General features: G+C 42.7%; 1 protein-coding gene across 1 annotated transcript in view; it reads right to left on the bottom strand.

Moving 5' to 3' along the window:
• TXNDC5 (thioredoxin domain containing 5 (endoplasmic reticulum)) overlaps positions 1 to 13,783 on the bottom strand; it is a 46,466-nt gene that overhangs the window by 28,844 nt on the left and 3,839 nt on the right. The window contains exons 2-3 of the mRNA XM_006888741.1: positions 12,514 to 12,663; positions 1,743 to 1,848 (exon numbers count right to left, since the gene is read on the bottom strand). Coding sequence (XP_006888803.1) covers positions 1,743 to 1,848; positions 12,514 to 12,663 — 256 coding nt within the window. The remainder of the gene's footprint in view (positions 1 to 1,742; positions 1,849 to 12,513; positions 12,664 to 13,783) is intronic.

Genomic DNA, 13,783 nt, shown 5'->3' on the forward strand with positions numbered 1-13,783 from the left:
CATCTTCTTTTAATGCTTTCTGGATCATTTAACATTCTATCCAAAGTATCCTTAATATTGCCACCCGTGGCTTGAATTTGTTTTTCAACTCCTTCAGCTTAAGAAATGCTGAGAGAGTTCAGCCCTTTTGATTTTCTGACTCCAGCTCTCTGCACATTTCATTGCTTTGTCACCTTGAGCTGCCTTTTGAAATTTTCTGTTCAGCTTCTTCATTTCTTGGTTTCTTCCTTTAGCTTTGGCTTCTTGGCACTCTAATGCAATATTCAGTCTCATATGACATCCATCTTGGTCTTTCTTCTTCTCCAGCCTTTGTAATGATCTTTGGCATTCTTCATGGATGAAGGTAGAAGAGAATCACAAGTTTTTCATTAGTTTGTAACATTCTACATGCAACGACAATGTCTTCTAAAAATATTTCAGAAATGTTATAGTCTCCACCCTTGATATATAGATTGAACTGTGTGTGCCTATAATGTTTAATGGAATCCTGACCCCTGTATCTCTGGATATGGTCCCTTTGGGAATAGGGTTTTGTTTGCTATGTTAATGATACCATATCAGTACAGGATGTGACATAAATATAATCTCTTCTGAGTTAAAGGGCAAGAAAGACAAAGATATGAACAAATACAAGTTGAGGGAGATAAGAGAAGTGGGAATGCAGGGCTGCTGGAGCTACAGAAATGGGAAAAGGAGAGCCTTTCTTTGGGGCAGGCACCCTGGATTCAGGCATCTAGCCTCCTAAAAAATGAGGGGATAAAGGTCTACACTTTAAAGCCACTCACTTACAATGTGGGTTACAGTAGAAGTAGGAAACTAAGATGCCTGTTGTTGTTGTTGTTGGGTGCTGCTCTGATTCACTGTGGCTCTACATACAATGGAAAGAAACCCTGCCCATCTCACACCATCCTCACAATGGGTGCTTAAGTGTACTGTTGTAGTCACTACATCAATCACGTTGCTGAGGGTCTTCCTCTTTTTCATGGACTCTCCACCAAGCACAATGTCTTTCTTCAAGGAATGGCTCCTCCTGTTAACATGCCCACATTATGTGAGGCAAAGTTTGACCACCCTCACTTCTTAGAAGCATTCTGGCTAACCGCTTACCCTTATACAGAAAGGGGTGTTAAGAAATTAAGGGCATTAAAGGTACTCCCTGAAAAACCATGTCAGGCCTTGGGGATTGAAGACGGAGAAGAGAAAAGACCCACATGAAGGGTATAGCTGAGGGGAGGGAGGCAGCTATGGGTGGTGGGCACTGGTGGGCACCGGAAGAAGGGGCTGGAGTCTTCCCACACTGAATATTCTGGCTTAGGCCTGGCTGGACCTAGGAGGTCAAGAGTCAATCTCTGATGGCGTAAGAGTTAATGTCAATTGTACTATATGTGAAAGTGGCATAGTAGTTATGATAAAAAATAAGTGTGTATCTACTGGATGCATACTGAAAAGTTTACAAATGCCACACAGTAAAGTTAGACTCTGCTTCTAAACTAATGAGTGGCAAAGACAAGACAGAATCAGATCAGCACTAGGCCCCCACTGCTGAAGCCAGTGATGGAAACCTGGGATCCATTCCACGTTTCAAATAATGGGAATGTGTGAATACCTCCATAGTAAACAATTTTTCTAAAGGATCCAAGTGTTGCTTTACAATAACAGCCTTCATTTCTCCTCTTGACTGGCCATGCCCAGGCTGGTCTGACCCAAATTCAGAAGGAATGTACTACCTCTTGTACACTTACCTCAGGCTCTTCATTCAGCGTCTGCAGCATCCAGGTCTCCAGTGTCTGGAAGTCCCGGGGACCCTGGTACTTCACAGCTTCCTGTCCAGGCTTGAAAAACTTTAATCTGAAAGAACAACAGAGGATTGAGCAGAGTGAACCTTTAAAGTTTCAAACTGCTTTGACTTGAGAGCATTATCTTACTGGGGAGTAAACGTACTTAATGAAACAATCATTAAAAGGGGTTACAAATGGCCAGACACTCCGTTAAAACAAAAATCACGTTCATTTTTGTCAAGAAAAAGAAAAGTTTTGAAAAAGGCAAACCTGATACTAGGATTTAAACCTAAACTACAAATTTTCTTTTTTATTTACAGAACTGTCAAGTTTTTTTCCCATTAGATACTTTTTATCCTTTCCAGACTTTCATTTACTAGGTTTGTTTTTTGTTTATTAAATTTTATTAGTTTTAATGAACATTTACAGGGATTTTGGGTTTTCATTCCTTCATTGCTGCACCATTCTCTCTACCCTCCTCCCCAGTTTGTTCTTCTTCCCCGCCATCTGAATGTCTGTTTTAATTGTCCAGTTGCCACAGTGCTTGTCAAAGTCAGTTCTGATTAATCTCCTCTGTTGGTGTGTCCCTATCACTCCTCCCTGAGAGAGACTTCACCCTGATTCATAAGGAAAAGGGGATGGCGTATTCTCTTAGCTACTTCCTGCTGAAAAGGGACGCTGTGGGTTTCAGGGTGAAGATCTTCTCTCACTACTCTAAAGGGCCCCTTTGGCAGTAGGAAACACATAGACTATTATGGAGATTGATTTTGGAATTTAGATGCACTCTTATTGATTGTGCTTGGCCGTACATGTTCATATCCTTGAAGATGTATCATGGGGGTGTTGCAACCTAGAAGACACAAATTTGACTAACAAGTTATAAGTACATGAGTCAAAAATTATGGAAAAGTAAAAGAAAGGATTCTTTCATTGTTTTACAAACCCTCCCCCAGGTCCCCTCCACCATGTAGCCCTCGCTCTAGACTCCTGTGATGACAGAAATACCTACCAGAATTTATGAAATACTTGAGCACCACAACAAGATAAAGGTAAATAAATCCAATAGAAAAATGGGCACAGGATATGAACAGGCACTTCACCGAAGACGACATTCAGATGGCTAACAAGCACATGAAGAAATGCTCAAAATCCCTAGCCCTAAGAGAGATGCAAATTAAAACAACTATGAGATATCATCTCACCCCAGTCAAAATAGCAAAATTTAACAGAACAGCAAGCAATAAATGCTGGCGAGGTTGTGGAGAAACTGGAACCCTTATTCACTGTTGGTGGGTGTGTATAATGGTACAACCCCTGTGGAAAGCGGTATGGCGCTTTCTCAAAAAGTTGCAAATAGAGATACCATTTGACCCAGCAATACCACTACTAGGTTTGTTTTTAAATTAAAAATAGGACAGATGTGTGACTGGCTTACAATAAATTCTAATTTAAACTACTTTATTAGGAATTAAGAGTTTATCTAAGCATGAATGCCTATTCAATCTGCATGCTGAACACATTTATTCACAGCTATTTGATCTGTATGCTGAACAGATTCAAGAAGCTGAACTACATAAAGAAGGTGGCATCAAAATTGCAGCAAGACATCGACAACCTGCATTATGCAGATGACAGATCCTTGTTTGTAGAAAGTGACAACTGGTTTTACTTTAAGTATTTACTTAAGATCAAAGACTACAAAGCTTCAATTTGGATTACATCTCAACAGCAAGAAAAAAATCCTCACAACCAGCAGTATCATAATATATGTAGAAAAGCCTGACGTTGCCAATGATTTAATTTTACTTGCCTCTGTAATCAACAAACCACCATGGAAGAAGCAGACAAGAATTTAAAGGAAGTAATGCACTGGGGAAATGTGCTATAAGGAATCTCTTCAAAGCGTGAACGAGCAGGGATATCAGCTTAAAAAGTAAGGTGTACCTGATACAAGTCATGGGATTTTCAATTGCTACATATGCAAGTCAAAGTTAGAAACCAATGTCTCTGAATTGTGGTGTTGGCAAGGAGTAATGAACATTCATTCCATGGATGTTCAAAAGAACAAACAAATCTGTGTTGGAAGAAGTGTAACCAGGGTGCTCCTTAGAGGCAAAGACAGTGAAACTTTGTCTCACATACTTGGGGCATGTTTTCAGGAGGGGCCCGCCCTCGTAAAAAGGCATCACACTGCACAGTCTAAGGTCAGAACCTCAAGGAGATAGACTGACACAGGGACTATAACTATGGACTTGAGCACAGTGAATATTGTGAGGATGGGACAGAGTTCTGATTTGCTATTCACAGGGTCACAATGAGTCATAATTAACTCAATGGCACCTAATAACAACTACAAGAGCATGAATATTCGGTTACTGTGGGAATCCAAGTTTTAATCATTCACTTTCCCTACAAATAAGAAGTCTTTATTTTGCCAACTTACATGGTCTGTAGAGAAACTACAGACAGGACTACAGGAGTAGCCCCTTCAGTGGTGAGCAAGATATCAAGAGAAGAAATATCACCAGTTCCTGGGCTACCCATCAATAAAAGATAAATATGGTGCACACAAACTTAATAGGTGTCAGGAGTGGAGGAAGAATGTGGGTACTGACAAAAAAAAGGAGTTCTGGTGGCCTAGTGGTAAGGCGCTATGCTGGTAACTCCAAGGCAGGCAGTTTAAATCCACCAACTGCTTCACAGAAGAAAAGATGGGCAATCTCCTCCCACGCAATACACAGCCTCCAAAAACCTATGAGAGGGTCAGCTATGAGTTAGCTCCAACTCAACAGTACGTAAGAAAGAAGACTAACAACAACAAAAAAAAAGTGAAGACTGCAAACTATCACCCCTTCCAGAGCATGCAAGTGGGTTTTACTGTTGTTGTCAGGTACTGCTGAGTCGAGCATGAATGACCCATGGCAACCCTATGAACAACAGATGTGAACCTGTTATATCCTGTGCCATCCTCACACACCAGAGCCCATTGCAGTAATCAATGTGTCAGTCTACCTGGTCAAGGGTCTTCCTTTCCTGCACTAACCCTCCACCTTCCCGAGCATCATGGCCCTCTCCAAGGAACACCCCCTCCTAGCAACATTCCTAAAGTATGTGAGGTGAGGCCTCATCATCTTTGCCTCCAAAGGGTACTTTGGCTGCACCCTCTCCTAGTTTTATATATTTGTTCTTTTGGCTGTCTATGGGATGTTTAGCTCTCTTCTCCAACACCACAGCTCAAATGCATCAATTCTTCTTCTTTCATCCTTATTCACTGTTCAGCTCTCAGATGCCTAGCAAGGGATCAGAAAGACCAAGGCCTAAATCAGACGTAACTTAGTCCTCAAATTAACATCCTTTCTCCTCAATAATTTAGAGAGATCCCTAACTGCAAACATTCCCAGTCCACTACATCATCTTACTTGTACCCATAATTAGCACTGTTGGTACCAGCAGTCAGGAAGTGAGGAGATGTGCTGCCCTGGCAAAGTCTGCATTTACTGTTGTTAGGTGTCATCAAGTCAAGTCCGATTCAGTGACTTTATGAACAAAAGATCTAAGCTCTCCCCTAAGTGCAATCCTTACACCCACGGCCACAGTCACTGTTGTGAATCCATCTTGTTAAAGGCCATCTCTTTTGCTGACTCTCCAACCTTTCCACACAATAACCCCTCCAAACAATATGCCCAAAGTATGTGAGATGAAGCTTTCTCAGCTTTGCCTCCAAGGAGCACTCTGGCTTCATTTGCCCAAGATAGTAAATGACACGTTCAATAAGGAAATGGTAAGAAGTCAAGATCAGAAACAAAAATTTCTAGTTTGGATAAGCCAACAATCACTAATTCCCCAGAGCCTTACAATGTAGTGTCACAGAGATCAGAGAAAACTCCCCAAGTCAAAGGATGGGAAATCCAAGCTGAAATGGATGTGCCTGGCCATTCACAGAGCACTAATAGATATGACGGGCTTAGGGGATGTCCAGACATGCTGTCTGTGAAGATGTAAGCCTAGTCCCCTCAGCCGTTAATATTTTGGTAATCACAACAAAAAGTCAAAATCTAACTCAATTTAGCTAGTACTTCATAAAATTTAATATATAAAACACTCCAAAGAATGCTCCCACCCAAACCAGCTACCTTCTGGAGCTCTCAGAATATCTATTACCCTCATGAAAGCAAATCCAACCCATTTTTTCTCCTGTGAAGATGTTGGTAGATTTGAACCACTGACCTTTGTGTTAGTAGTTGCCATCTTAGACTATAAAGTTGGCTTTTAGCCAATGTTGGTCTCCAATTACTTTAACTGCAAATACATCTTGCAAATCTTGCTAGGATAAGAGAGAGAATGCTTCCAACATTGACTGTCAAGCCTTGAGGGAGAGTGGTCTAAGACCCTAGTGGGAGCAAGACCCTGGTGGTGAGATTCTGGTGATGGTGTGGAGAGACTGTGGCCTTGCTGTGGAGAAACTGTGCAAAGTGTAACCAGAGAAACACTGAGATAAAGGCCACAGTTTGCTATTCTTGCCAGATAACTTAAGTTGACTTACAACTGAAGCTTCTTGAATTTGCTTTGCTGAACTAAAATCAGGACTTTTACTAATTAAATAACTGTTCATCTGGTGTGGTGCTGCTGGACTAAACCTAGACTTAGGAGATATTCTGTGCCTCTCCTGCTTCCCAACCTATTTCCCTAATAAACCCCACTCTTTGTACCACAACTGTAAGTCAAGTCTGTGAGTCAACAACGAATAAATGAACCTCTTGCTGTTGGTGTGGCTCTAGAAGTACCATGGGGCTGGGCTACAGGCTCTTATTCTGCTTTCTGCTCTGGGGTGGTGAGCGGCTGTGCTATTTTCACTCCCTCTGGACTTTTCAGAAAGACGCTCACGGCCCTCTGTTCTCATGTCCCACTTTCTGCTCATTAGACAGTAGTAACAAATGCTTCACTTCCTCTCAAGTCTCATTCTCTTACCAAAATGCTTCAAGATGGAAAACAGGTTACTAAAATATTAGAAAGGAAATTCCTCATTACTTTGCCAAAGTTAAAGTACAATAAAACCTGGGATTTTTATAATTCGATGTATCTTCAGCAAGAGGAAAATAAGCAATTAAAAAAATAGTATTTTAAAAATCCCAACTTCTTCTTGCTATTGAATTAAAAATGCTTCTATTAATAACTCACCCAAGTCCGCGATCTTTCCTCAACAAGCTCACAGTCTGGACAGGGAGGTGCCTCCAGTGGGCTGCCAGAGGAGTCCAGCCTAACTTTACTCCAGTCATCTAAACTTCACTCCTTGCTAAAGACAGACATTCATGGTGGTGGAGACTGGTCACTGGGCCCAAGTCTGAGCACAATCATAGTCCTCTGTGCTATAACCAAACTTCTATATACGTACTTATTCCCTCCTCTCTTTCAAAGAGAGAAAACGCCAAGAGAGAAAAATTAAATCATTCTGGGAAACAGCATGCAGAATGGCTAAGTTCAGTAACTGTAACAGAGAGCTTCCTTCTTCAGTCCTGTCATTCCTCATGACTTCCCAGACGCAATGGTTCCTTGTTCTCTGAGGTAAAGTAAGTACTGAGTTATCAAATGCATTGTTGTGTACCACAGAGTTGGCACCTACCCACAGCTAGCCCTCCGGTGGGTTTTCAGAGGCATTTAACAGCATGGGAGGAGACTGCCTATCCTTCTTCCGCAGAGCAGCTGGTGGATTTGAACTGCAAGCCTTCAGGATTGCAACGCAGCTTCTTGACACTAGGCCACCAGAGCTCCTAAAAGTTCAAATCTACTCAGAAGTATTCCAGAATAAAGCCCTGGCAAACTGTTTCCACAAAGTTAACCACGAAGATGCTATACAGCACAGTTCTACTGGCACACAACGGGTTACTGTAAGAATTGAAAACAATTGCTTTGTTTTTGTTTCTAAGATTATTTTATGTTAGAGCATGTGGTAGAAATAAAATCCCTGTCCTTACCTTTTGTGCCTTTATTTCTCCCTGTAGTAGTAAAGAGTTCTGGTGGTGTAATCTATACTGAACTGTACTGTTAATCTCTGGTGGTTCGAATACACCAGAGGCTCTTGTGGGAGAAGGTTAGCAGTCTCCTCCTGTTGAGACTGACAGCCTCAGAAACACAATGAACGGGGTGTCACGATGTGTCAGAACTGAATGAGGTGGGAGAGAATTTGAAGTTTTAATTGTATACTGATAACTGGCTGATCATAAAATCTTGGGTTGGTCCAGAGTATTCAAGCACTGTAGACTACCAAACTATTTGAGAGCTTTCCCAAACTTGACTGACAAGCAAACTGCATTTTACAAAGTACAGAATGATTTGGCAAACAGAAGTTTCACACAGCTCTTATCCTTAGAGTGGGTCTGAATACACATTTGCCACAACCACTCCCCAAACATGTACCTTCACGCTACAATAGTAATGGAGACGTGCCGATTGCTAGGTTTTCTTTTGACGTACAAAGAAAGCAACTGTGTGTGCTAACCAAGTCTGATGGCGAGTTCTATGGCCTTTGTCTTTTCTAGTTAAGCCACCCAGACCAGATCTGGGACTCAGGACTCTGCCTGCAGAATTCTTCCTACCGATCATTCTAATTGGTCCCAATCACTCCTTCCAGCTCAGCTAGAGCTCCATTCCCTTCTGCATTCATGTGTGTGAAGGCGGCGGTGGTACAGATCCTTCTGTGGTCTATCCTTCCCAGTCTGGCATTCTCAATGATGCAGCAGCAGGAAACCTCCCATTTTATGAAACAAGGGTGGCAGGAAAACGACAATTTGGATGGGTCCATGCCACATGCCAGCACCACCAGCCAGACCTACGTGTTTTCAACCAAAGATATGACAATATTAACCTCATCTCCTTTGCCACTCCAGGACTGCTCGCCTCCGCTTCTTCTCCTGCTGCTCTCTGGCCTGTACTTGTTGGCCAGCGTCAGAAAATGAGAAAGCTGCCTGGTGATTCAAAGCCCTGGTGACCCAGTCAATGTCAGGGTCCTTCCAGCTGCCTGTAGAGTACTGTCCTTTGCTACTGTGGCCGGATGTGGTGAGGAGACTGGGCAAAGTGGGTGAGGTCCCTTTCAGGTTGTGTGTCCTGTTGGATGCCATCTTTCTTGGGTCTTTTCTCAACAATAGGTCACAATGTCTTCTTGGCCTTCTGTTTCTTGAAAACAGTAGTGGCCAGGCCACCTTCTTCCCTTGGCCTTTCCTTTTAGCATCTTGGGCAGATGGGTGAAATCAGAGGGATTTTTGTATGTCTGTTTTGGTTATTCTTTGTTATTTTAATGAATCTTTACTGGCTCAATAAGAAAACGTAAAATATTTCCATAAGCACAGGCAGCCAGATCTTAAGGGCAGTGATAACCCAAATTCTCTCCCTCTAAAATCCTTTACTCTAGATAAAATAATAAGGGAAAGAAAGGTATAAAAGCTTACATACTGGTACAAACACAAACATCTCCATGCATTGTCCAAGTCAGGTCTTCAAATGACTCTACAGAATAAGTGCCACTTTGAAAGAAGTGAAAACTCATCTCGCCTGGTTTATGAATGCCTGACTGAATGTTAGACAGTGCATTTCACCTCCGAACCCATGCACAGGAACTTTTGCAAGAATGAATGGTCACTGACAGTCACTACACTGAGAGTTCACTTCAGTGCTTTCCAGAAATGCCAAGCAGCCTGTGACTTGCTCAAAGCAAGCCAAGTGAAAGCCAAGTGCACTTTTCCTAAGTGAAAAGTGTGGACACCTGCTGCAACTCAGCACTCTTTTACACTTATGAACAATCTCTGCAAAGGAGCAGATGCTGCAGCCAGATGACCCAGAGGAGGCCCCTGGGGTAGTATGATCACCTCCTTCTCTGGAAGCCCCAGATGACCTCCTCAGCCCTACTATGCTTCATGTTTCCCCATCCCTCAAACATTATGGCCACACAGCCACAGATGGTTATCTGCCAGATAGTGGACATCACTGTCAACCTATCTGGGTGGCCTCTGTATCTGAAAGGATGGCTCTCAATGGATAAGTATTTACATTATCCTCCTGGTCCTAGCACTGACCAGCTCCTTTTTTAGGCTACCCTTCTACCAACCAGTGTTTCTTTGTACTCATATGAAATAGAGACAGTGCATGCCTTTAGGTGGGCATGTGTAGTAGATTTCATCTGGCCTGATCTGGTACAGCCTTGACATTACGGTACTTAAATTGGTAAGAAATCACCAAAGATTATGAGTTCCAGAGTCCTTTATGGACATGCAAATGTAAGAGGGGAAGGACAAGGGATTCTGTGACACACTGTGTCTCATTTAACTCTCCTAACAATGTTCTTCGGGGAGAGCACTACCACTACTTTAGAAACAGGTTAAATCATTCGGACAGAGCTACATGATGAGTCAGAGATAGGACCTGGTAGAATAGTTAGGAATCAAACCACAGCTTTGAAGGCTAATCTCAGGTCCCGTTTACCTTTCCATGCTGCCTTGCAGATGTGAAGACAGTTTTGATTTTATACTTAGCTAAAAGACAAAAACCGCTTGCTGGTGAGTTGATTCAGATCCATAGGGACTTTGAGTGCATCCAAGAACTGTGTTCCAAAAGGTTGAATTTTTTGCAAACAGCCTAGAAGGCCTTTCTTCCAACACAGTTCAGGATGGACTTGAACTTCTACCTTCCCCTTAACGGCCAAGCATTAAATGATTTGTACCTCCCAAGGACTGCCTCCATACACAACTATATTCCTCAACCACGTAACGATTGATACAAAATTATGTCATTCATCAGTCAGAACAAATAAGAAGGTGCTATTGCCCACCTCCCAATTCCTTCTGGAAACAGCACTCCCCTTTCTTAGAGAACTCCTCTCCCCTCCAGCACTTGTCATGTGATCTAAAACGAGGCGATCATCTTCCTACAAGGTCCTACCTCTCTGATCACATGGGACTATTCCTAGAATGGACATTTCACCCGAGCTGGACTAATTGGGGTTAGGCACAGTGCTTCCCTGGGGATAGAGAGATACAGAGTCTCAAAGTTGTGAAGACACCTACAGTTAACACAGCAGAAGCAGTCCCCCAAATTCTTCAGAGTTTATGCCACAGCTGTCTAATGAATCTAATCTTTAATAAATCAGCTTTAACCTCTGGTTTCTTACTATCAAAAGAAAACTCTCTAACGGTCAAGGCAATCTGCTTGTCACTCATGCTGCACTCTGGTTCCTCACCTGCTTTTCCAACAGAGGAGACAGGGTGTGCAAATGGCTAATGCACTGAGCAGCTCAGCAAAGGAACAGAGTGAAGTCCATACAGAGATGTCTCAGAAGAAAGGAAAGTTAGCCACCATGCTCCAGGCAGCACAGTTCCATTAAAGACACAAAGGGTCACAAGTCTGAATCAACGGGTCTCCAACCAGCAAAGCTCCTATCTAGGGGCCTTGGGTCCTCTAGGAATGATGCTGAAAACAATGACGTAAACCAAATTCAAATGAAAAAATGATCCAAAAGCCTGTGCTCATTTTATGAAATGTGTGAACATAACAGAGGCAGGCTCTCACAGAGAACTCTGCTGCTGTCTTATAAATACATTCTCTTAGAAACAGGAAAATCCAACACTAATCAAGTAAACATTTTTCCGAATAAAGTACAGAGTGGCACCTAAAATAAGCAGGATCTAATATCTTATTAGAGCCTGTACATGGACTGCCTTAGAAAAGTAAAGATTTACTCTAAAGACTAAGGTGTGCCTGACTCAAGCCATGTTATTTCCAATTGCCTCATATGATGTACAATGTCCTACAGCCCAAGATGCACCTTATCCAGGCTACAGTCTTTGCCATTACTTTCTATGCATCAGAGAGCTGAACAATGACTAAAGATGATAGAAGAATCAATGTCTTTGAGTTGTAGTGCTGGAGAAGAGTATCTTAACATACCATGGACTGCCAAAAGAACAAACAGGTCTGCCCTAGAGAGGGTGAAACCAAATTGCTCCTTGGAGGCAAGGATTTTGAAGCTCCATCTCACACACTTTGGACATGATGGCAGGAGGGGCTGGTCCTTGGAGATGGACATCATGCTCAGAAGAGTGGAGGGACAGCACAGGACAGGAAGACACTAGATAAGATGGACTGATACAGTAAATGGGGTAATGCAGGTAGGTGTGTCGAAGACAGTGAGAATGGCTCAGTATTGGAAAGGATCAGAACTATGGCACATAAAGGTCACTATGAGTCACAGGTGACTTGATGGCACACAACAATATATGCATGAGAGAGCTGGACAGTAAATGTTAGGGATGAACACTGAATATATCATGACCAGGAAGAAGAAGAAAAAGATCTATGTTAGAAATATAGCCAGAAACAAGAAATGCATCTCACGTAATTTGGACACAGTATGAGGAGGGCCTGGTCCCTGGAGATGGACAGCACGCCTGGTTAAGTATAAAGGTGGCAAAAAGAGCTAGATCCTCAATGAGATGGACTGGACTCAGTGGCTGCAACAATGGCTCCTGCACAGCTCTGACTGACAGGACAGTGCAGGAGTGGACAGTGTCGTCCTGTTGTACACATGGCGACTAGGAGCCGGCACCATCTTGAGGGCACCTAATGATGATTCCTGAAAGAAACGCCAAAGGAAGTTGCCAAAAGGGTAAGGTAGACATTTTCTGATTCAATGTAGCTCACAAAGTGATACAGAAAAGTCTGAATCAAAGCAGGCAACCTCCCTACTCACGTAGGGTATCCTCGAACTCCCTGGGCAGAGCACACATCAGAGTCAGCTGTGCAGTCCACTTTCGCCACGTAGACTTTGGCATCTTCCATGCTGTTGTACTTGTCCCCTAGGTCGTTCCACGTTGGCTGCAATCGCTGGCAGTGCCCACACCTGCAGGGAATGTTACAAGCACACTGAGTGCCCATTTGCTTCATTAATTATATAGGACAGCAAGAATCTCCCTTCCTTTCTTACGGTGCAGTCACAAACAAGGCTCACAGTTACTGCACAAAGGCTGTTCCTGCTTAAACCATGAGTTCTCCCATAGTTCTAGGCATTCAGCTCAAACTTAGCAAGTTCTTGCTCATGCGCTCCTCGGTCTGCCCCTGCTGACATCCACACACCCCAGCTCACCCTGTCCCTTTGCAGTCTGTTCCAGAGCCATTCTACAGTGCCTACATTTTCAGAGCTTGGTTTGCCCCAGGAACCTTGATCTTTTCTCTGGTGCACTTTCCCCGACCTCTATTTTGTTTCTATCTGTCCTTGAGGTTTACCTTTGACATTACTTCCTCCATGCCTCCTGAGTCCCCAGGCTAAGCTGGTAACTATTCTTTCTCTTTTCTGTAAGCTCCCCTCACCCCTACTACAGCAGGTGAGCAATTCTTGAGCTAACTGCACATTCTCAACTAAATAACCAAACACCCTGGACTAGAGGCAACCTCAGAATTAAATCAGTTCTGTACTTTTTTCCTAATGGGAGGTTAAAAGAAAAGTTGCTAGCCACCCAAATATTTAGGATTAATGCAATCAAATATCTGTAATACTAACTGCATAAAACGACTTAAAAAATCACCTCTAATTTAAAATAATACATTCCCTTACATATATCGCTTTTCCACACTTGACAAAAGTATCAGCACCTCTTCTGTCACTGGATTAACTTTTGAATCACAGAGCTGTTTTTTAATGCTAGTTGTGTCATATGTGAATGCTACTTGAGCCCACACTGGACACTTTATCATCAAGCACACATTCATCTGGCATTAAGGCAACTGGATGTGTCACTCATCTGGCAAAGTGTACTCAAGGTGTCTACAAGGTAACACCCATGATATGATTTGAAACCTGCTCTTTGAAAGGCTTCCTTACCAAGAAGCCATACACCTGGAACTTGTGAGTTCTTCCTTAAAATAATTGCTAAGTAAAAGCTGTTTTCAGTTCAATCTCTTTGCATTTCTGCTCAGTGATAAGCATCAAAACCTAGCATTGTGTGTGTTAAGTAGCTCTTTCC

This window comes from Elephantulus edwardii, unplaced genomic scaffold (assembly GCF_000299155.1).
Source record: "Elephantulus edwardii isolate Elephantulus edwardi_28Jun2011 unplaced genomic scaffold, EleEdw1.0 scaffold00071, whole genome shotgun sequence".
NCBI classification, from domain to species: Eukaryota; Metazoa; Chordata; class Mammalia; order Macroscelidea; family Macroscelididae; genus Elephantulus; species Elephantulus edwardii.